General features: G+C 43.2%; 2 protein-coding genes across 6 annotated transcripts in view; both read left to right on the plus strand.

Annotated features, from left to right (window-relative positions):
* Positions 1-14,246, plus strand: part of tex264a (testis expressed 264, ER-phagy receptor a) — a 69,075-nt gene extending 54,829 nt beyond the window's left edge. Inside the window, exons 3-4 of the mRNA XM_086199252.1 lie at positions 7,989-8,160; positions 12,726-14,246. Coding sequence (XP_086055378.1) covers positions 7,989-8,160; positions 12,726-13,123 — 570 coding nt within the window. The 3' untranslated portion in view covers positions 13,124-14,246. The remainder of the gene's footprint in view (positions 1-7,988; positions 8,161-12,725) is intronic.
* A 2,472-nt stretch (positions 14,247-16,718) lies between these two features.
* The window catches only part of grm2a (glutamate receptor, metabotropic 2a), a 37,624-nt gene continuing 31,318 nt past the window's right edge, over positions 16,719-23,024 (plus strand). For 2 of the 5 annotated variants that reach the window (XM_086199254.1, XM_086199255.1), the window contains exons 1-2: positions 16,719-17,502; positions 20,101-20,381. The gene's annotated coding sequence lies outside the window, so the exon portion shown is untranslated. The remainder of the gene's footprint in view (positions 17,503-20,100; positions 20,382-23,024) is intronic. The other 3 variants (XM_086199258.1, XM_086199256.1, XM_086199257.1) reach the window with 2 other exon arrangements.

Genomic DNA, 23,024 nt, shown 5'->3' on the forward strand with positions numbered 1-23,024 from the left:
CAAACAGTATCTGTTAGTAAATCTGCTCTGAGACCAGTGAGGCTAACTGTGTTTTTTCACTCTGAAGTCTCTGCAGCAGTTTGATAGATGATCTAATTCCTTCTGGAAACGTTTCGGTCCCAGAGAAGATTTCTAAGAGTTGTAGCTGCCATGTTAGTTTGTCTGAACGTCAAGTGGAGAGTCACTATTTTACTGACCAGTAAGGAGAGGAGAGGGCTGCATCAGATCATTTTAGATGGTACGCACTTTACGCTCCAGATGCTTCATATCCAGGTCAGCTATGCTTACCCGACAATGTCATCACAGGTGATTGCAGGTCACCAGAAGGGAAGGAGCTACAGCTTCACATGACCGATTGCACAGTTACATCACAGTAAAAGTAGCCTTTGATAGGAAGCAATCACAGATCTATCTCAGGATGGAGGCGGGCTTTGATATCCACCAGGTACTGAAGCACTTGGTGGCTAGCCAACATGGGGCCACTGGTTTTTCTTCCCGTGGCTGGTCTGGCTGATGCGTCTCCCGGTTGTTGCACTACTGCCTCCTCTGGTCAGTTGGATGCCTGTAAAGCGATTAGTGGAACTAGGGGAAAGAATATGATCCTAACATGACACATGCAATTAAATCTTCTTCAAAAGATACAGCTGGCATCTCCACATAGGATGGAGCAAGATGTGCTTGTCTGCAGTGCTCCCTGGAGCTAATGGGGGGGGGGGGGGGGGGGGCAGCAACCACAACAGCTTGGCAGGGCAAAGTGGCAATGCACAAATTTGGGTGGAAAAAATGGGGGAAGTCAAGAAAGCAAACAAACAAAAAGAAGAAACATCATGAATCTGAGTTGTTTTATCGCTGTAAATTTCATCACACTAATTGTTTGTGAGTGCACAAAAAGTGCTCTATATCATCACGTCCATAATGTAAATGCATTTGAATGAACAGATCAGTCACTTAAATTTGATTTACTTCATAACAGTTTTTATTTATAGCTTCATTACAGTTGAAAGCCATAATTTGCTGCATATCTTTGACAACGAAGAGCTTTTCAGTCAGAATTAATAGGTCACAGTAGAGATGCTGTCAGCAAGCAGCAGTGTCTGCTGTTCTAATTGGTGAACGTCTGAGCTGCATCTCCCCTCCTCAGGATTATAATCCAGCTCTTCAGTTGATGGAGGAAGACACAATGTGGCAGACACAGTGGAGAGAATAGAGAGGACGGACAGGCCCAGTGGACTGCCCCCCTACTCCTGCAATACATCTTGTTTTAGAGTCACTTATCCACTGAGCCAACACAGCCGCTTTCATAAATGACGTCCATACACTGAGGAAGCCCATATCAATACAGAAGTGGCTTGGCTAGCTGGGTAAATTAATCATAAAATGTTAGGTGATAGATCCTATGAGTAAAATTGTGTTTGCTTGCTTGGCGTTCAGAGAAGATTCAGACTGATTAAATACAAGGATGTAATTCTGGAAGCTTAGAATTAGCAGGTGACAACATGACATAAAAAATGTTTCTATTGATGATTTATATGAACTGGCCATTAGCTTAGCTCTGCTCTCCTTAGCTAGTGTTGCTATGCCTGCCTATCTTTCTAGTCTCTCAAAAACATGCTAAATGTTTGGGAGCGGTTTGATGCTCCCAGCTGTCACCTGTGGACATTTTGTCAGTCAGATTTCTAACGTTACCAAAGCCATAAAAATTTTGTTTGTATGAACCAACCACAGATTCAGATCTGCAGTGAAACGAACTGGGTTCTTCATTGACCCACTTGGTTCCACCCCTCCAGAAACACTGTAGATGTTGTGAGGGTGACGTATTTTTTTTAGCCTATCAGGAAGTTACCATGGCCATGCTTTTTCTTTTAGCCCAAAGAAATTTTAGATTATTGGCAATTTAAAGTTTATAAGACTTGCATGTTCAGCAAGACACATTTTTACAAGTTGTATTATTTTAAAAGTGTAAATGCGGTAGTTAAGAGTAAAAAGCTCACACTAGGCAATGGATGGACTGCATCACAGGTGCACGGCTTCAGCGTCAACCAAACTAGCTTAGTGCTTTTTCTTCCACTTTGGAGTTCTCAACATCTGTAGTTTTGATTAGCCACTCGTTAGCGATCACATATTTAGGATGCATAAATGCTTCAGTGTTCATGGGTGTGGTCTCTACTGACGCACTTCAATGCTAGTTCAGAACAAAATGTTAAAATATCCTCAGCTCGTGTAAACCACAATCCAAATTATTCAATCCAAACCCCACTGACTCTGAGAGGAGGAGCGATGCTAACTTATCCGTGTGTTTAGGACCCTGTCCTGCACCAGTCTTTACTGTTACTAGCAGAGTATGTGAGAATTAAAACAATTAGACTGCATGACCTGCCTACACAAGCTCTGCATGTCATCTGTGTAACAGTGTTTGACAATAGTCAAGTCAAGTCAATTTTGTATAGCGCCAAATCCCAACAAAAGTTATCTCATCATACTTTGCAAGTAGAGCAGGTCCAGCACCACATTCTTCAATGTATTTACACCCAACATTCTTCATGAGCTGCGGTGATGAAAACTTTCCTTTTAACAGGAGCGTTGAGCTGATCCAGGCTCAATGTGGACGACCGTCTGGTTTGACCAGTTGGGGGGAGAAAGCAGGAGAGTGGGACAGAGACAGACAATGGAGAAAGACAGATATACAGAAGGAAAGAGAGGGGCAGAGATAAAGAGGGAGAGAAAGGGGAAGAGACTGATGGACAGATTGGGACGTAAGCAGGTGATGCTAAGGTTGGCAGCTTGAGCCTCTTCAAGTCTGTAGCCTCCTCCAGCAGCAGCAGCAGTCAGGGATCAGGGAAGTGGGGAAGCACAAAGGCTCCGGAGAAGAAGACAAGTTAGTTACACATACGTGTATAAGAGGACAGAGAGGAGAGACAGGAGGAGAGAAAAACCCAGTGCACCATGGGAGATCCCCCAGCAGTCTAAGCCTACAGCTGCAGCTAGGGGCTCTAAGGGCTAGACTAAGGCAGCCCTAACTATAAGCTTTTTAAGGTTCCACAGGAGGACAGCCTGATAGCTGAAGGCCCTGACTCCCATTCTACTTTTAGAGACTCAAGGAACCTCAAGTAACACCGCATCCTGGGAGCCAAGGGTTCTAGCTGGATAATGGGGGACGATGAGCTCTGTCAGATATGAAGGGGCCTGATTGTTGAGGGCTTTGTATGTTAGAAGAAGAATTTTGAATTCTATTCTGAATTTGACAGGGAGCCAGTGCAGAGAAGCCAAAGGAGATCTGGTCTCTTCTAGCCAACACTCAGGCAGCAGCGTTTTGGACCAGCTGGAGAGTCTTTGGGGACTTATTGGTGCAGCCTGATAGGAGGGAATTGCAGTAATCCAGTCTGGAATAGTTTTTCTGCATCTTTTGAGACAGGATGTGTCTGATCTTTGCAATGTTATGTATATGAGAGAAGGTGTCCTGGAGATTTGCTAAATGTGGGAGTTAAAGGACAGATCTTGATCAAAGAGAACTCCCAGGTTCCTTACAGTAGTGCTGGGGGCCAGGGTGATTCCAACGAGGGTACCTATCTCATCAGATAGGCTGTTCCGAAGGTGTTTTTGGCCCAGCACAATAACTTCAGTTGTGTCAGAGTTTAATAAAAGAAAATCCATGTTTTATTTCCTTTAGACAGGCCTCCGCTTTAGTCAGCTGATTTGTTTCATGTGATGCATTGATAAGTACAGCTGCGTGTTGTCTACATAACAGTGAAAATTAATTGAGTGTTTCATTATTATGTGACCTAGTGGATGCAGATACAGAGTGAAGAGGACTGGTCCAAGCACAGACCCTTGTGGAACACCATAGCTGACTGTATGGGTTTCAGGGGAATAATCATTAGCAAGTACAAACTGAGATCAACCTAGTAAATATGATCTAAACCAGTTTAGCGTTCCTTTAATGCCAATGACATGTTCCAGTCTCTGTAGAAGGATATGGTGGTCAGTGGTATCAAAAGCTACACTGAGATCTAGTAAGACCAGCACAGAGACGAGTCCCTCATCTGATGCTCGTCGGAGGTCATTGGTTACTTTGACTCTGTGCTATGATGAACCGTGAAACCTGACTGGAAATCCTCTAATAAGCTGTTGCTGTGGAGAACGTCACAGAGCTGTTTAGCAACTGCTTTCTCCAGAATTTTGGAGAGAAAAGGAAGATTTGATACTGGTCTGTAGGTGGCCAGAACTTCTGGATCCAAGTTGTTTTTTGAGAGGGGGTTTAATCACTGCTACTTTAAAGGAGTGTGGGACGCAACCAGAAACAGTGACACACCAATCATATCTAAGAGAGAGGGGCTAACTTGAAGTCAAGAGTCTCTATGCAGCTTAGTTGGGATGGGGTCTAGGAGACAGGTGGATGATTTAGAGGGGGAAATTATTGTACTAAGTTCATGAAGGTCAATGGGAGAAAAACTATTCAGGTGTTTGTCTGGGCCTACAGCTGCCTCTAAGCTTTCTGAGGTTAAAGATGACGTGGTGGCAGCTGATGGCAGGGGGAGAAGAATTTTCTCTCTAATTAGTAGAATTTTGTGAATTAAAAAAGTTCATGAAGTCATTGCTCGCCAGGAAACAGGAATAGTTGGCTCAGAAGAGCTGTGGCTGTCTGTCAGTCTGGCTACACTGCTGAAGAGAACCCCGGGTTGTTCTTGTGTTCCTCAATTAATGGCGAATAGTAGGCAGCTCTAGTTTTACGAAGGGCTTTCCTATAAGTTTTCAGGCTGTCTTGCCAAATACACAGACTTAGTGCAGACCTTTCCCTTCTTCATTTTCTGAGCTGCTACTCTGCTCAGAAAGCTGCAGCTTTTCATTTCTAACAAAGTTAATTTGGAGTCATCATGAGTTCCTCCACTCTGGCTGATGGTGTGTTAATCAGTTAAATCTCCTCATGTAATGTCATACAGTATGTGGTCGAAATGAAAACCTGCAGTCCCTCGTGATGCCAGTGTTGACAGCTCTTACAGAGATAATACCATCATTATGAACAAGTTACTGCTTTAATAAGGTAAACTTCACTGTCAGTAATGCACCCATATATTGGTACACATCTTCCTCATATTGTTTCCCTCCTCTTATCTGTGACAGGATCCCTTGGCGACGTGTGTGTATAGTATAGTATAGTGAACTGTCTTTGTCTAGATTTTCTGCTCATTATGGAGACAGGTTCAAGGAGATGGGTACTCATTTGCATAGGCAGCCCCAGGGCTGGAGCCCCTGTGTGCAGCAGCCAGGTGATTCATACCAGCTCCTACAGTCTTATTTTGCAGAAAATTAGATTAAAACCAATCAATCAGCCCGGATCACCCTGACCCAGAGGAGAGCAAGTCAGGTGACTGCTGGTAAAACCTCCAACACACTACTCACCCTCCCTGAACAGCCCAGAAGATGCTGTTCCGTCGCACAGCACATGGCAATATTGCATGTCTGAACATTCACTTAAAATGAGAGATTTATGAGTTTTGGAAAACGTTAACAGAGCCAGGGACAGACTGGTGTGAACATAAAAGTTCATATAAAGGAGTTATATTGTGCAGTAAAGAGGGAGCGATCCATCTGTTAACAAGGCCATGTAGGTCATGGTAAGTTCAGGAAACCACAGGAGAACTCAAACAAAGGCAAGTGTAACACAAATGTAGAAGCCAATGCAATCAAGAGGCAGCTTGACAGAAATGAAACCTTCAGATGGGAACAGACACTTTCCATAGCAGACATTTTGACTTTGCAAAGAGAAAGAACCCTCTGGTGTAAATAACATTTACAGTGGCCCCATATTTGGGAGCTTGGGAACTGGCTCGCTAACTCACTGGAATACAGGCGTTTATGCCTTTAATGGGAAAACCTGCTTTTACAAGTTGATGAATAAAGAAAAATCCTTTCTTTCTTTCTTTATTGCATAGACTGCAAGCGTGAGGATGTGTTTTCATTTACTCTGTTCTTTATTTTTTCTTGTACCTCCGCACAGTCTGATAGTATTTGAGTGGCATTTTCTTCAAGTTTGGATTTTTACTTTAACAAGCAGAAATACCGTGCAAGTAGTCTAAAAAAAGTGCATCAATACTCTTTCAGGGCAAGACTGATGTCCAGGCCATTTCGCTAAATAAAGTTTGACTATACTTTGCCAAAAAAAGGAACTTATCAAGGTCCGCTACTGTATATCATGGCAACACTTAGTGCGTAGTTGCATTTAGAGCTAAATGCTGACGTAGCATGCTAACAAGCTCACAGTGTCAACGTTTACATGCTGATGTTGAAATAATGTTGGCTGTGTTCACCCCCTTCAGCTAACATTGCTTATTAGCATGAAACCTCCTGAACGATTGGTAACTCCACCTAAATGGACCTTGGTTATGTCATTTAATCCACGTGGGTGTCTCCCAATAAAACTTTCACCTGTCACTCTGCAAAACCGTCATATTATATGAATCCTTCGTGCGCAGCTCGCCTGTGCCTCCTCCTCCTCAACCTCCTCCCTGCCGTACTCTGATGGCCCCTTAGTGCTCACTTCCCTGCTGTCTCCTGAGAACTATATAAAAGCATAAAGGAAAAAATTATGCAGGGCTAATGTCCTCTTTAGATAAAATCTGGTATAATATTTATAAAGTCTCCACAATCTACACACCGCGAGAGAGTGTAAATTTAGACACATAAATGTGGATGGTAATACAACTTTAATGGACTCAACATGGGAGGGCTTATATTGTGTTATGTGAGCAAAGTGAGGGCATTTTGAAGCTACATGTTTCTATCAGATATTCTGTCTGAGAGAGTATATATGGGCAGAGTTGACAGTTGAGTTTTAGCAGCGGTTGGTCAAGATCTTTGCTGTAAGTGAGATGAACGTTTGGCATGAAAGCTACTCGAAGCAATCCGGTACAATAAAACATGACGGTCAAAAGAAACAAGCAATTAATGGAAACAAGTTTGCAGCATACTGCAGGTGCAGATGTTCCGTGCTAAATAAATCATTTTACAGTTTTTAATGTTGGTCAGGTTTCTCCTGGTTATGCGTGAAAGGTGACTGCTATTGCGCTTGGCAAGGGAAGTAAGTACTATTTCACAGAGCTGGAATGTGTCTGTCTGAAAACACGGCCGCGTATCGAAAAGATAATAACGACTGAATTCCATTTTGCAGCTTCAGATTCCAGGTGTGGGTTCGATATTGTGCAGGCTGGCCCTACGTCTCACTCAGCATGTTATTACTCTCTGATGATCACCAGAGAACATTTCTGCCATGAAAAATCCCCCAAAGATGAATACGTTCTGTCATTCTACGTGTGTTAAATTAGAGCAGTGTGCATAGCAACATAGCAGAGCCGCTGTATGGCAGGATTTCTACCCCAGTAACAGTTTATTTCATAGTTATAGTACTTATTCTTCCATTCCTGACATGATTGTCATTTATGAAAAAGTATCATCTTCACACAGAACCACTCTTCTGCAGTGCTGGAAAGTATTTAAATATTTGTACTTAACTACTGTACTTGAGTACTATCTGGAGGTGTCTGTGCTTGAGTATTTGTATTTGCATCACACTACAGTACGTTTCAAAGAATATATTATATATTTTACTTTGCTTTGTTTATCTGTGCCCATCATTAACTAGCTACTTATACTAATTTAGAAAACATGACAAAAGCTGATGAAGATGCTGCTGGCCATCTCCATCAGGACACAGTCAGAGCAGCCCAACTTTAACGTGACCTTTAGAGGTCAGTGACCTGAGGAGTTAACGCTCCCAGGCAGGAATACACACAGAAATCAAGTGTTTCCTTTACTTTTGATACTGAAGTGAACTCAATGTCAGAGTCATCTCTACTTTTACTTAAGCAGAATTTTGAAAGGAGACTTTTAGTAGAATACTATTTCAAGTACCTTAAGTCAAGAAACAGTGCACTTCTTCCACAACTACTCTTCGGTGATGTCATATTTTCTCTTGTTTTCCTCCATGTCACCAGGAGAGGAAGCTGAGCGCCTTCCCAATGATTGAGATCTGTACTACTGATGTCATCAACTACATGGTGCCACTGTCCCGCCAGACCGATTTCTTCGTTCCAGAGATGAAGGACGAGGTCAAAACTGATGTGAAAGACGAGGACTCTGATGAGGATAGAGGAACCGACATCACAGGTAACGTTGTGAGCCCTCGTCAGGAAATAATCAGCGTATCAAGGTATCAATCAAAGTGTGTTTCTCTCCAACATGATCTCTGTAGTGTGCACTCTTACGCTGTAGGTGGTGGCGTGCGGTGTACTGTGCTGGCAGGCGTGTGTCCATGTTATTGTTGACAGTATATTAAGTTCTGGGACACAGAACTGAAGAACGGTCACATTGTGATGGAATTTACGATGGAGCTTAAAAGCTCTGGGATACAAGCTCATCGAAGACACTGTGAGACATATTTGTTTCACTGAGGAACAAATAAAAGTTTCACCAGATTCATCACATGACTCTTTCTGCTTGTGTCGGAGGCCATAAAAGAGGACAAAGTGGAGACTTTTACTAAGTTGGCCCTTCCGGCCTTGATCACTGACAACATGTGAATATATGGAACTGTGTAATTGCTCTGTCACTGTGAGTGTGTGTCCTCTCAGCTGCTATTACTCTTATTACCTGCTGGACCTGTATGTCCACACTGGTATTGACTTTATCATGGTACAAATCAATAGATGGAGACAACAGTGTTGGTCTGATGGGACAGAGTTGGGCGAGGTGGGCTGATTTACATCCGACGGAGCAGTCCACCATGAACAGAGAAGGAGAGGAGGAGAGAGCTGGACATGTTTGGGTCAAAGCGCAGTGGCCTGACCTGAGAACCTTCCAACTGCGCTGGAGTCATCGTGAAGAACTGAGATCTTCACAACTTTAAACTAGACGTCAAAATCAGCGTATTAATTTTCTGAGATATCCTGCTAATAAACCACCTACACGCACACGCACACACACACACACACACACACACACACACACACACACACACACACGTCCACTAAACTTTTTATCTTTTATTTTTTTAAAGCCCACACTTATAACCATCTGGAATAGTGCGATTTGGTCATTAAAGAAACGCACAACTTAAGTGGAAGTAATTTTGCAGATTGCCACAAGGCTTTAAGCATAGTAGAGCTTCAGGCAAACGTGATGGATGATGAGCTAAAATGATGAGGAGCAGAAACACCCTGTTGACAGTGTCTATAGATGTGGATTGTGCAGGAAAATCAAGTGAACAACGCTTTTCTATCTGTTCTTTTTATCTGCTTTGAACAATGAAATTGTAGTTCACTTTCTATCAAGTGTAGAAGCAGCAAGTCTGGATGTGTCCAAACTTAAAAAATATAGGCCCACCAGCACCTGTAAAACTCACTAATTAACACATTGAACTTCCTTTGTTTAATATGTGCAGAAATAGAAATGTTAAAAACACACACACACAAACACACACACTCACAATGATCTTCACGGACTTGCTTCTGGTTGCCTAGCAACTTCATTGTAACAACAAGAGTACTATATGGTTCTGCCTCTTGAAGATTTTCACTGCTTTATTTAAAACACAATTTTAAAAGTCTTATATCTTAGGAGAGGTGGTCTGGCAGCTGGTAGTGACTACACGTTCTTTAAGAACTCTGACATGTTTACGGAATGCAACAGTGGTTTTTTTTAAACACCCTGACCCTCTTTTATTGTTCCGGCGAGGGCCGAGAGGAAGCGTTTGTGTCTGTTGGTGGCACGCGGAGCTTGAGTGTTACTTCAACTCCATACTGCAGTTTTGCAATGTCCCACGTCAAAAATGCAATACAAAACAATTTTCCTGTGTGACCTTTTTTTAAGCTCAACTTTGAAAAATTTTCTTTGTTGATGTTTTCAACAAAGTTTCTGCAGTCCTAAGGTCTATTGAAGCAATCGTATGAATGAATATATTATGGATACCAATAACATTAGGTGTCTGTAAAACATGGAAAAGAATCTGTGCCATGTTTTTGAATTAATCTCAGTGTATTACTTGGGTTTTAGAGCTTCAGGAGCTGTTTTCAGGTGGTGTGTTTGGTTCTTTGGTTCCAGAGACAGTTAAGCTTCCACTGTGAGAGCCGATCAATCAGGTAAAGCTAAGCTTCGTCTGACAAGCCAGTTGTAGAAATCCCACTCCACCACCTGGGAGATTGTCTTCGACGTCTCATCCTTCACCTCCTCCGCTCAGGTTATGTAGAGCGCTCTGACCGTAAACTCTGGAGCTGCTGCAGGGCTGAGAGCAGTAAGCCCTCAGAAACGCCTTTATGATCATCCAGGGACCTCACACACTGTAAGGACTACGGGAAGCTAGTTAATGTTTTCAGGCGATGAAGCAGGCCAGACTTTTGTATCACATGAAGTTGTAAAAGATGCAGCTTAAGTAGCAAACATACAAATGAAATGAGCATGTGCTTTAATTTCACTACCAAAGCAGGGAGACTCACTACACTGCTTGAGAAGAAGGGGTTGTACGAGTGTATCCACAATCTAAACAATTATCACCTGAGACACTGAGACTCTTAACTATCTAAAAATGTCACCTGTATGATGAGGCTGCTGCAAAAGAACTCTTGTAGTATTACTACATCATGTTAACAGTCCTATTTTTGCCCTTAATCACTTAGCAACAAAATATATGAGCATCTTTGGAGCAAACCTACGTATCCCAAACATCTCATTCCTCCCAGCCTGCACTTGTAAACAAGACAATCCATGGACTTTATTCCTTCTTAACTCCTGTTTTTGTATTTCTGTCACAGCTCTCTCAGCAGCATCCCTAATTCTCCTCATGCCTTCACCCTGTCTGTGTCTCACCACCTCCTTAAAAGTCCTCTCCTCTGTTTCTAACAGTTTGAAGAACAAGACCTTGATCCTCTGCTAATAATCCCAGTGGGCCCAATTTAGCAACTAATTTCGGCAAATGTTATCTAAAAGACGTTCAGAGGCACAGCTGGCTTCAACCAGCCAGGGCTACCGATTTCAAGGCTTGCCTGCAGTTGTAGAGGGGCTGAAAGTTGTCCAGGGTGTCCTCCTTTGGGTGCTGTCCACCCAATTATCCTAAACAGACCCATTATTTCCTGTAAAGTTCCTGGTATTTTCGATCTGGTCTCTCTGGGAACATCCCTTAATAGCAACATGGAAATGAAATCTAAATCAGGAAGAATAAGCTCCTCATCTTAAAGCAATACCCCTGCGTCAAATCCCATTCACACCAGGAAGTCCGCCGTCGCTCAGGGTTGTGTTTGGTCCGCTAGTTAATCAACAGGATATTTTCAGACCTTCCATAGCTATTATAAATAACCTAAGTGGACTTCTCATATATGATGGTGTGCAGTGGAGGCAGGATCAGATCTGCTGGATGTGATAATTAGATTGCTGAGTGATGTTGAGATTGAAATGAATGAAACGGAAACACTGACCTCAGCAAGGAGCGCGGAGACTCTCTGTTTATTGCATTTTGGTCCCCGATGACACTTTTAGCGCAAACAGACTTTGATGTGTAGATGAAATTTCTTTGGAGTGTGAAGGCATAAGGAAAATGGCTTGGACAATAGTCGTTTAAGTGTCCTGCGAGACCACTTAGATTTTTCATTTACAAAAAAACCCCAAAAAGATAATGGAGGATCATATTGAAAAATAAAAAAGCTGCAAAGTATGAAATCCTACAGCAGAAGGATGGATTTTATTTGGCTGTTCAACAGGTGTTGTTATTCAGTCCTGAAGTTTGTTTTTCTCCTTCATCACACGTTCTTTATCTGCTGAAGTCTCCTCTGGAAGCCCAAAGCTGACTGACTAATAGATGTGTAGGACGGAGGTGTGATGTGCCTGTTTTCAGTTGTTATTTGGCAGAGAAACGTTTCATATCTTTAATTTGTCTCTTTTATCTCAATTTAGGTTTTTTTTGTTGTTGTTGTTTTGGCATCTTTAACCCAAACAGCACGAGGTGTTTTTTTTTTTTTTTTTTAATCATCAGAGAGAATTTCAGGGATTTCCTGATTTAGAGTGTTTCTTCTTGTCAGGACCTGAAGGTTCATGGAGGTTCACCTCAGTTCTAATACTTTTATGAACACTGACATATTCTAACCCACTGTTTTGAGGATACTCTGATAAAACTGCGGCAGCGTGCTCATGCGCAGGGAAGAGAAAGAAAGATTGGGCACTCTTTCTTTTATTTTCGAAGTGATCTTTACTTAGAGACACATAGGATTCAAACTACTCTGACCTCTTTTTCACATTTTCCACTAAAATTACACTTTTTTCTGCTCTGTGGGAAAACAGTTGTATGGGCATCGCAACACGGCTGTAATAACATGTAGAAGCAGAGTTACACAGTGGAAACAAAACAAGTGGTCGCCCTGGTAACGTTCACATTATTATTATTATTATTATGCGTATTTTTTCATGGATGAGAGGCAGGAATATTTTGGTCTCCTCACTGGTCCACTCATATTTGTTGAAAGATGCTGTCAGTGGACACATGGAGAGCTAGCTGATGCAGCACGATGTCCTGCTCGCTGCCCCTCCAGCATCTTGCATTTCTCTTCTCCCTCTCTTTGTCCCCTCAGGGGCTCTGTAGCTTTCTCACATAGTATTTTTTTCTTCATGTGTAATAATCTTTCATTTGTGCTATCTGTGTTGACACGTAGCCTAACCTGTGTCCGTGTCTGGTTGTGGTCTTGCTGCAGGTGCAGACTCTCACAGCGACGTGAGCTCGGTGAGCGGCGGCGTGCCCTGGGACAGCAGGGAGACGTCCCTGGCCGCCTCCACAGCCGCCTCCCTCGCCTCCTCCCTGCCTCTCAGGGACGTAATGGATGCAAACGAAGACATTAAGCACAGGGGCCATAGCGACAGAGGCTCAGACGAGTCTATGGGCAGCGGCTCGTCCTTCGAAGAGCTCGACATGGATCAGGAGGCACAGGGGGAGGGAGGAGGGGAGAGGGAGGAGAAGGAGGACGGAGAAGAGGAGGAGGCAGAGGAGGAGGCAGAGGAGGAGGAGAGGGTCCCTGGGGGTGAGGACGGAGAAAAAGAAACTGTTAAACTGCCGGCTGAAGAGAAAGAGCCTTTAGGGGATGGAAAGGAGTGAGGATGCTGGGGAGATAAGGGATGTAGCCATGTAACACCGGCATGCTCCAGAGTTGTTGTTGCTGGTTATCTGTCATGTAATCTAAAGCTGTTCATGCCACAACAACACATCACATTTTTGCACCTTCTCCTTCTCTACTCGAAGCCTGTACCTTTTCATTAATCTCGTTTTTAAAGGAATAAATCCTGATGTTTTATTTCAACTTCCGCAGGACAGAGCAACCCAAAGTCTTTGAGTAAAACCCTAATTTTCAGTGTTCACCGCGTGCAGCAAATGTTATAATTGTTTAATTCAATCATTCCTTTCTGACTGTAATCCTGTTCGAGTCATCGTTCCTGTTCCAAGTTAAGAAGTGACACTCTGGGAGATGAGCTGATCCAGGATCATCACAGAGTATCGTTTTATCCATGAATGACGGTTGATATCGTGTCCCACTTTTGATGTGTTCGTGGTTGTTTTGAAGATGTCTTGATACGTTGTGATCAGCGGGTGAAAATGTGCAGGAGCTAAAGTTATTAACATTCTAGCCGATTTTAACTTGTCTTTCTATCAAACAGGGTAATTCAGAAATCTAAGGCACAGAAAAAGACATGACACTGCCTGAGCCTGGATTTATCTAATTAATGCAATTTAAAGACAACTTTTCGCCGGGACGCTGTACAGAACAATTCAATGTAAATCTGTCCTTTTTTTAAAAAAAAAAACAAAACCAAACCAAACATATTCTTTTTCTGTAGTTGGTTAGAACTGCTCTGCAGGTCTGTCTGTCATGTTGTAGCCAAAGTTCACTCACTTCCACAGACGAGTTGTGACAAGTTCGTTTGTTGGAATTGATAGTTGGAAATAATGTACAGCGATGGTTGTTTCTGTTTGTCTGTTATAAAAGACACAAATTAAATGAGAAGTTCACTTGACAGGAATTTGGGAGAATTTCTGAACTGAAGAATGTGAAGTAAACGCTGTATGCGGGTGTGGTGAGATTGTCGAAAACTCACTCAGCTCCCCATCATACCTGTGCTGGTGGGCCACTTTTCCATGTATGCTAACATTCCACTTTTTTTTTTGACTTGACTTGACAGTATGATGACTAAGGTGTTTACCTGGCTAAAGAAAATGAGTTTTCCTGCACGTAGCCGCTAACATTCTGACTAGCTAGACTGCTGACCTGTACCCGGCTGTACGCAGGTAAGAGGCTTTGTGTTGCCAGATCACAAACTACTGTCGAAAACCCAAGAACTGATCGGTTTAGTTGGCTTTTTATGGTTTCACAATGTCATGACATCCGGTCCACGTCATCTTTTATAAAAGTAGATGCTTTACAAATCTGGATGAAGACGAAACATACGCTGGAGGGCAAATCTGTTTTTTTATGCACGTTAAGCACAGCGTTGTTGAGTGCAGACGTTCCTGTGGGGGAGAATTTCCCCTTCCACGCGCTGAAAATGTGTAATCAACGTGCAGAACAATACAAATGACAAGAATGAACATTTTTACGAATAATATATAACATTTGATCCTATTCAGATTTTGTCACCAAGGCAGGAGGCCCAGTGTTGGAATGAGAGCTGTGACATTGTCAAATAACCATCTATTGATATTTGGAGGGCATGAATGTTCTTAATGAGCATGGTGACCTATAAATGTGAATGTTTTCTTTCTCATTTCACACCATGGGAAACGGTAACGTGGCGGAAAACACGATTCTGCAGCTTCTTCCTTGACGTAACGTCATGGAAGCAGCTGCCTAACGCCGTCGTCCAAGGAGAAAAGCTCCTCTGCTACTTTCACTGAAGGTTCTAGAGTGAGAACTAAGAGGTACTGGTACTGTTCCTGCTCTGCTCTGTTTAGTTCGTAGTGGTTAAAGCAGAGGTTATTAACACAGAGGATCACGGTCATATGGTAGTGTTTCATTCCATATTTCACCTTTACAGATGATCTCTTGATATATTTAGCAGATACACCTCCTGTGTTTTGGGGCATGTTGGACTCCGGAAGGTTTTTTAGGAAGTAAACGTGACCTCAGAGAAGCCTGATTTTTCTAGGCTGCCTGAATCTGATACTTGCCTTAACAAGTCAGTAGTGACGCGTTTTGAAGTTGGTATTGATGTGTAACTACTGGGCAGCAAACTCACTGTCAGGAGGGAGGAAAAGGACACCACTGAATAAGAACATCTAAAAGTTCCCTGTAGGAAAGTTGGACTAAAAAGGAGGTTCACACGGTTTGGCCGGTCAAAAGGACCTAACGAGAGAAGCAGCGCCAATGCTAAGCTAACACAGGGAGACGCTCTCACTCCCCGATCCTCATCAGAAGCAATCAAACTGACAAATTGTTGAGCTCATCTGATAGAATGACCCCTCCAACCCCAGTGATTGTCAGGTGACCCTCACGCTTAGATAAAATGATCACCAGGTCTCACAAACTGATTAGCACATCTCTGACCACAACAGCTGCCGGTGTGCTGCACTCTCAGATCCACACTTGATCAAGAAGACGTTTCAATTTTAGGCAAAACAGGCCTCATGAAAGGCAGTGGCTCTTAAATTAACTGCACCATCACAAGTGTCAGTTATTTAGTTTACAATCAGTCATGTCAAGATCAAGTTTTTGGTCTGTATTCTTCAGACTGAAGTCTTATTTCGAACTCCGTTTCTCATCTATCAGACATCTCAGTGAGATGTTGTACTCATGTCACCCTTATATTTAGACTCCTCGGTTTTTATGAGCTATAAAATGATCATGTCACTTAAAATGTGTCACTAGAACGTCTGATTACAACAGGGAGGAGAACAATGGAACAGATGATTTTATCAGAGTTCCAGTGGCTCTTCTTGTGCAGGTCTCTGTCTGACTCAGGTTAGGGTTCACAGCTCTTATTAAAGTAAAATGAAATTATCTTAACTACATGGAGTGAATGTGTTAAATGTATATATAAACACGTGGGGTAAATTTCCCACTTCTATAATTATTCTATTGATCATCACCCCCCCCCCCACCCTCAACCCCCCCCCCCAAAAAATCTACTTTGACATATGTCAACTATCTGCGTGTTTGCGTGATAGAACGATTCACCACTATTGAAGCAGTTCATTGGAAAAGTGATCAAACTTTCAAATATCTCAGCCCACGGAGGGATTAGCGCCCACGGAGGTGTGACGTGTCTCCAGGGACAGATGCCCTCACCGCACGTCTGTTGCACTTGCACTTTTAATCCTGGCACCCCAACCTTTGTCCGAAGGCAAAAATGAAAATCAGTCCGGGAGAGACAGTGATGACACACTGGGTCAGCAACTGATTTAATTAATAGTGAAGCCCACTGGGGTGTCATGCTGCGTTCAGGGCACGGAGATTATTGCCATCCCGTGATGTTAAATATTAATCTCATTAGATGGAGAAACAGAACGACACGTATCAACATTATTTTATATGCCGCCCGTTGCGTGTCTGGAGCTGCTTTTTTGGCAGGAGAGGAAACGCACGTCGCTCTCAGAGCGCATGTCCCCTGCGCGCATCAGTGCCATCTGGGACTGACCTCACACTCTCCCTAGCCGTGTCACAACGTGTTTGCAGATCCCAAATAAAATGAAGATAAGCAGTCTCCAAAGGTTCCTTATTTAATATACCGCCGCCCTGACACCCTGAACAAATAGGGGGCGACTCTTGGAGCTTCTCCTTGTTGTTATTCACATGCGGTCTGAAGCTGCGGGCTCTCAAACCAGAACAAAGCATTTGGACATTTGTAGTAAAGAGAAACACACCATGTTAGTGTGCCATGCATTAGCGATGAGGCAGACTATCTCCATGACTCTTCTAGCTGGGAGCGCCTTTCTTTACGCTTCAAGAGTCCACAGCTTCTGCTTGGTGCGTTTATCTGCAGCAGCCGCTTGTCAGCTGATATTCTCTAAAACGTTTTACTCGAGATTTTTATAGTTTACTCGAGTAACAGGTAGATTATCAACTTTTTTGTGCGTTAGAGCAGAATATCAATAAGATCATTTCGTTTTCCCCCCCTCCTTTCTTTTAGATTTAGCTTTATTATCTCACTTGATGCTCCAAAAAACGCCCTTTTTTCCCCTGAATATCCGCTGAATGAAGTGGGTGTCAGTTCCATGTGCGAGTTCACATCCTGAGCGTGTTCAGGAGATGTGACAGCAGGATCACGGAGATCCGCCGGCTCGTCGTGCAATGCTGGTTGTCTCTTCAGCACCGAGGACAGCTCCTGGCCCGCTGTACCAAAACTTCTGCCGCCTCCTCCTCTTCCTCCATCAGCTCCTGCGAAGGTTTTAGTCTGGAAACTCTCACTGGTGTAAAGGATATACGCAGGGAGAACCCATCCCATTCACCCGCACGGCAGCGCTGGGAAACTGAGGAACCTGCACAGGTAGGATATGCGTCTTTCTGTCCTTTTCTTTTTTTCCTTCTTTTTTTTTTTTGGAGCGCCTGAGGCTGCTTTTTAGTGAAGTTTTCCCCACCTGGTCTGTAGAGACCGCGAATCATCAAAAGTAGATCGGTTTCGGTTAACGAAGTGATGCATAGGTTTATGTTGTCAAAGCTGCATCCTAATGAGACTTGTAACACTTCTGGCGTTTAAAATATTTTCTAAAGTCCGGGAAATTATAGTGTGCGTGTCTTTTTCTTCTTTTTTGGGGGGGTGGGGGGGGTTATAAGCTTGAATAATTGTAATGTACAAAAAAAAATCACCATGTGACGATCTGCCATATCTCCATCCTGTCTACTTGCTGCACAAGCGTCCACACGCGGGAGAAAACAACTACTGGAGCAGCGCTGCGCCACCTCCACGTCTCCTAATCAGTCTCATTCAATCAAACACTTGACGCCATTTCGAAAAGTCCCGAACATCACTTAAAGAGAGTCCCTTCAAAAGTTTGCGTGTCACGGAGTTGAAGCCCGGTTTCCACAGAGCCATTATCGCGTTTCATTCTGTGCGAGGGATGAACACAAATGTCATTTTTCTCTCACTTTCCAGTCTTGATTTGTTATAATCTGACTATCAGCTCACGTCATGGAACTCAGTGATTTAAGCAGAACTCCTGACACATTCAGACGGAGGCGGAAGAGCCCCGAGCTGTGATATGTAGTGTCACTCCATACTGGAGCCGCTTGTCTCCCACTGGGAATTTGTTGTGCTGCGCGTCCAGCTCAACAAAACCACAACAATCAGTTGAGTCAACACGCATTCCCCGTTTCATTGTTAGACGCTTCATATGTCTTCGTTTCTCACGTTTTTTTTTTATTATTATTAACCAAACCCTCCTTTTACGCAACGAGAGCCTCGCAGCTGATGGTTTTAAAAGATTCAGAAGCTTGGAGGAGACCGCTGCCCTCATCATAACTAAGGGGGCGGCGGTCTCTTCACGGCTCCGTCCCCTTTCACCTGTTACTGCTGGCTCCATGCTGTAAGAGGACTCGCTTCCATCGTTAGAGGAATTTTATTTTGAAATATGAAGGTTTTAACACAGTAATCAAGGATTTGTATCCACTTTTTCTTGCTGGATCTTTATGTTTGACGTCTGACTTCTTATAAGACACTCGGGCGAAATGAGCCTCCAACATAATGCCTCTAACGTCTATACTATACACCCTAATGCCCACAACATCTGCTGAATTGAATAATTAATGCCCCCCACTATTATAAATGTAGCTATTTATGTTCTAATTTGTATTCTGTAAGTTGAGAGTGTTAATTAGACACACCTGGGAGCATATTCCCTCCAAGGTGAAGGTAAAGTGACCTTGAAGGATTAAAAACAAGCCAGGAAGCAATCCTAGATTAAATCCCAGATGAGCACTTGCAGACAAACTGAATGGGAATAAGGATATATATATATATATATATATATATATATATATATATATATATATATACACCACGTGTCAGCGTTCAGACGGTGCAGTCTTGATAAAATCATGACCCGTCAGATGATCTCGAGTTGATTCTACTCAAGTAGAAAGATTTAAAGGCGGACTTGAGTGATAGTAGAGCGAAGCGTTCAATTAATTAATAATTTGCGACGACCGAGAGTCGATGCCTCACTCATATTAAACTCTCTTTCTGCGTGTGCGAGGGGTTCCTGAGGGAGCGACGTCAATAATGTGAGCAACAATGAACTTCCTTACTAAAATAATCAATTATGTTAAGGAGATTAGGAGCCCCAGGAAGAGTTAATAAAGATTACTCAGGATGTGTCCGGTCATGTGGATGAAACACAGTTACAGTCTGGCTTCATCTCGTCTTCTGCTATTCGGCTAGGATTTCGTCCCTTATCGACTATCACACTGACGATTTTAAAAATCTTTAGGGATCTTAAAACTGTAGAAAACTTTTTTTTTTTTTAAAGTTCCTATCTTGGTCGTCATCTCATAACCACAACTCATTGGGAAGATAAAACCAGTTTCCTGCTGTTTATTTACTGTCAGGGTTTGAGGAAGCGGTGTTGTTGTACTGATCACTTCGTGCCCGAAAAGAAACGTGACACGCAAATAATGTCCTGAAATTAAGCTAAACTAAGGCTGCATGATGAATCAGAATTGAATTGAAAAGTGGTGGTTTAATGAAATATTCCCATTGCAGGATTTTGTATTCGAGGGTCGCCTAATTGTGCCTCAAAATACCATTTAAAACAAAGAAAACTTTGTGTGATACAGTACACACTCACAAGTACCAAACCATGTAGTTCCTCCCTCTGATATTGTCACAGGTAGAGCAGTACCAGTCAAAACCATTTGGTGCTGCTTCAAAATCGTGCAGCCGTAAGCGCGTGGTAGTGTGAGGGGCAAACGCTGATTCCAGCAGAGGTTATAGGCTTGGTTTGGTCCTTCTTCTATCACCAATCATCCAGCAGAGCGTCTGGGAAGCGCCCTGTTTAGCTTATGTTGTTTCAATGTGCTGTCTGAAATGAATAAGATGAATGAAATGAATGAGACTTTACTTTTTGCAAATGAAATCATTCATATTTAGATTCGGTAAGAGAGGAAACTCTTGTTCCTGAAGGAGGAGCTTTGCATAAAAAGCAGCAGCTGCGACCCTGATTGAACCGGTGACGACCTGCAGCTTGACGCCTCATCCTCACAGGGACGAACGTCTGTGACGTGAGCTGAACAAGTGACAAATGGACCTTTGCTGTTCTAACCCTCGATATACTTCCTTCAACCTCTACAAGCTGTGAGGCGTCTTACATCAAAACAGCGTCGCCTTCCAAAGCTGCATCAGCTCAAGAATTTGTAGCTTTCAGAGTACAAGTGAGTATAGTAATGTGTATGTGCTCATCTTTCAAATGCTGACTTTATGGGATTCACAGACAAACAAAAAAGCAGCAAAGGCTTGCTCTCACCTTGTCGTATTCACTGTGGAACTCCAATTTCCTCACACACATCAAGCAGCCATTACATACACCCCCCCCCCAAAAAAAAAGCCATCAGTATTTTTTTAACAGTGTGGTGGTGTGTTTATGAATAATGCAAAAACACAATAAAAAGCAGGAGTAGCCCTCCAGAACCAGAAGTGGCCTCCATCCATCACTGAGTTGAGCCCAATCATAGGTCTGGCAGTAATGATCTCTGGGAGACAAAGAGAAGGGCTGAATGTTTGATGAGGGAGGCAGAACGAGGCTCCTGGGAGCTGGAGGGAGGGTTGAATACAAGCAAGGGAATCCCCCCTTTACAGGTGGGAGAGCTGCTGGAGCAGGAGGAGGAGGAGGAGGAGGAGATGGAGGTACGGCGCTGTTCGTAAGAGTGAGCAGCAGGAGCCTGACGGTCAGGAGGCCAGTCTGAGGCTCGCTTTCTGTTTATTTGCGGTCTCGTCTCAATCACGCTTTCAAAATAACAAGCTCAAATTGCCCGAGCTGATATAATTTAAATTTCAAGGTCTACCTCTCTCCTGAGCTGCTAATTATATAAATGACCTTATTAGAAAAGGTTAGCGTTTTGTTTCAGAGAGGCACTTCATTCTTTAGCTGTAACCTCACTGCTTATCATTGATCCAGTCCATCATCCTGCTGTAACTGGCTCCGAATCTATTGGCCTCTAAACGCTTCTCAAAGATAATCCATGTAGAACTGTTGATGCTTCTGCAGTAGTCTTGGGCGAAAGTGAACAAACTCACCCTTTCAAACAAATCTTTTCTGTGCAATTGCATAAATTAATGAAAAAAACCAGCCAAAATCCACAGAATATGCAGAAGCTTCCAATTTCCCACCGTTATCTGGCAAAAGGTTGGCGGTTTGGCTGTAAAATTTAAGAAAAGCCAGCATTTTTTATTCATGCACGAGCACCTGCATATTTGATGGATTTGCATCCATCCTTTAAAACATGAGTTTAAAAAGGAGGACGGCTGACGATGGAAACACACATCGTGTCATTGTTGTCCTTGTCATGGTTGGAATGAGTGAGGGAGGTGCTCCATGGCTCTGGGAGAAAAATATATGATTTGAAAGTATCCAGTGTACTCTGATGGATAAACTTGAGTAGCAGCGCTCCCGGTACAGCGGTGTGGCTCACTGATGTGGTTTTAATAGATTTGAGACAGGGGCGTCGCTGAGACGTCGCAGGAATGGAGGTCCAACAGTAACGTAGCTACACCTGTTCTTCAAAAATGGCCACGAATCATTCTGACGTCCAGATTTATCTTTTAATTCTCCTCCCTCTCCAACGATGACACATTAAATCTGTGAAAACTGTGGATTTAAGCATAAAAGTCTGTGTGAGGCTGATGCAGCACCAAAGAATGAACAGAATACTGACCTGATCACATTGAAAACAAACCAAAAATGAAACCCAGAAAACAAAGTGCAGTTACCGTGTGCGCCTCTGGAACGTCGTGTAGATTGTCTGTTTGGTAAACTCTAACAATGTGTCCGACCCTGTGAGCGCGGTTTACCCACATTTCCTCATGTAACAGTGCCAAGTGTGCTTTCAAAATAAAATATCCTCATGTTAAGCGCTTTCAGCTTTACACTTTCTCACACAAGTTATTCTCAACAAAGCTCATTTTAACTATCTAAATTGGTGTCATGGACTTATACTTAGGCGGCACGGAGGTGCAGTGGTCAGCACTGTCCCCTCACAGCAAGAAGGTTCCGGGTTCGAGTCCCAGCTCCAGCACAGGATCTTTCTGTGTGGAGTCTCCATGTTCTCCCTGTTCCTGTGTGGGTTCTCTCTGGTACTCCAGCTTCCTCCCACAGTCCAAAGACATCAAGAGGGGACGAGGCTGATTGATACTCTAAATTGACCGTAGGTGTGACTGTGAGTGTGAATGGTTGTCTGTCTCTATGTGTTGGCCCTGTGATGGACTGGTGACCCGTCCAGGGTGAACCCCTCCTCTCACCCGTAGCCGCTGGGATAGGCTCCAGCCCCCCCGCCACCCTTAACAGGAATAAGCGGAAGACAATGGATGGATGGACTTATACTTATTTATTAACCTTTTTTTAACCTTTTAACATGTTTGTATTTGTGTTGTTTGATGTTGTATGTAACACAAATTATTATGAAATAATGTCTCCAACAGTTACGATTAAACATTCAATATTTTACTAATAGGGAGTCACAGTGGAAGAATGAGGTGTGTGTGACCTCGCTAGACTCTAATCTTCCATTGTAAGACCATCTTCAGCCGGGACCCCGCCTCCTCATCAGCTGGAAATGTGATTTTAGGGAAGCCTGACTCCCATTACCTTTGCTTCCTCCCTCCCTCCCCCTCCTCCTCCTGCTGGCTGCATATAGAGTGGATGACCTCCACTCCTGAGCTCTAGATATCACCTGGGTGGATATTACCATATTAATGCTGCTCTCCACTCTCCACTCCTGGGGCAAACCTGTGTCATAATAAAAATCTGCCTGGATAGCATCTTCCTAACCACACCCTGCTCTTCTCTATTGCCCACACCA

The sequence above is a fragment of the Aulostomus chinensis genome, chromosome 3 (assembly GCF_037954235.1).
Source record: "Aulostomus chinensis isolate RoL2024-O1b breed Wild chromosome 3, RoL_Achi_v1.0, whole genome shotgun sequence".
Classification (NCBI taxonomy): Eukaryota; Metazoa; Chordata; class Actinopteri; order Syngnathiformes; family Aulostomidae; genus Aulostomus; species Aulostomus chinensis.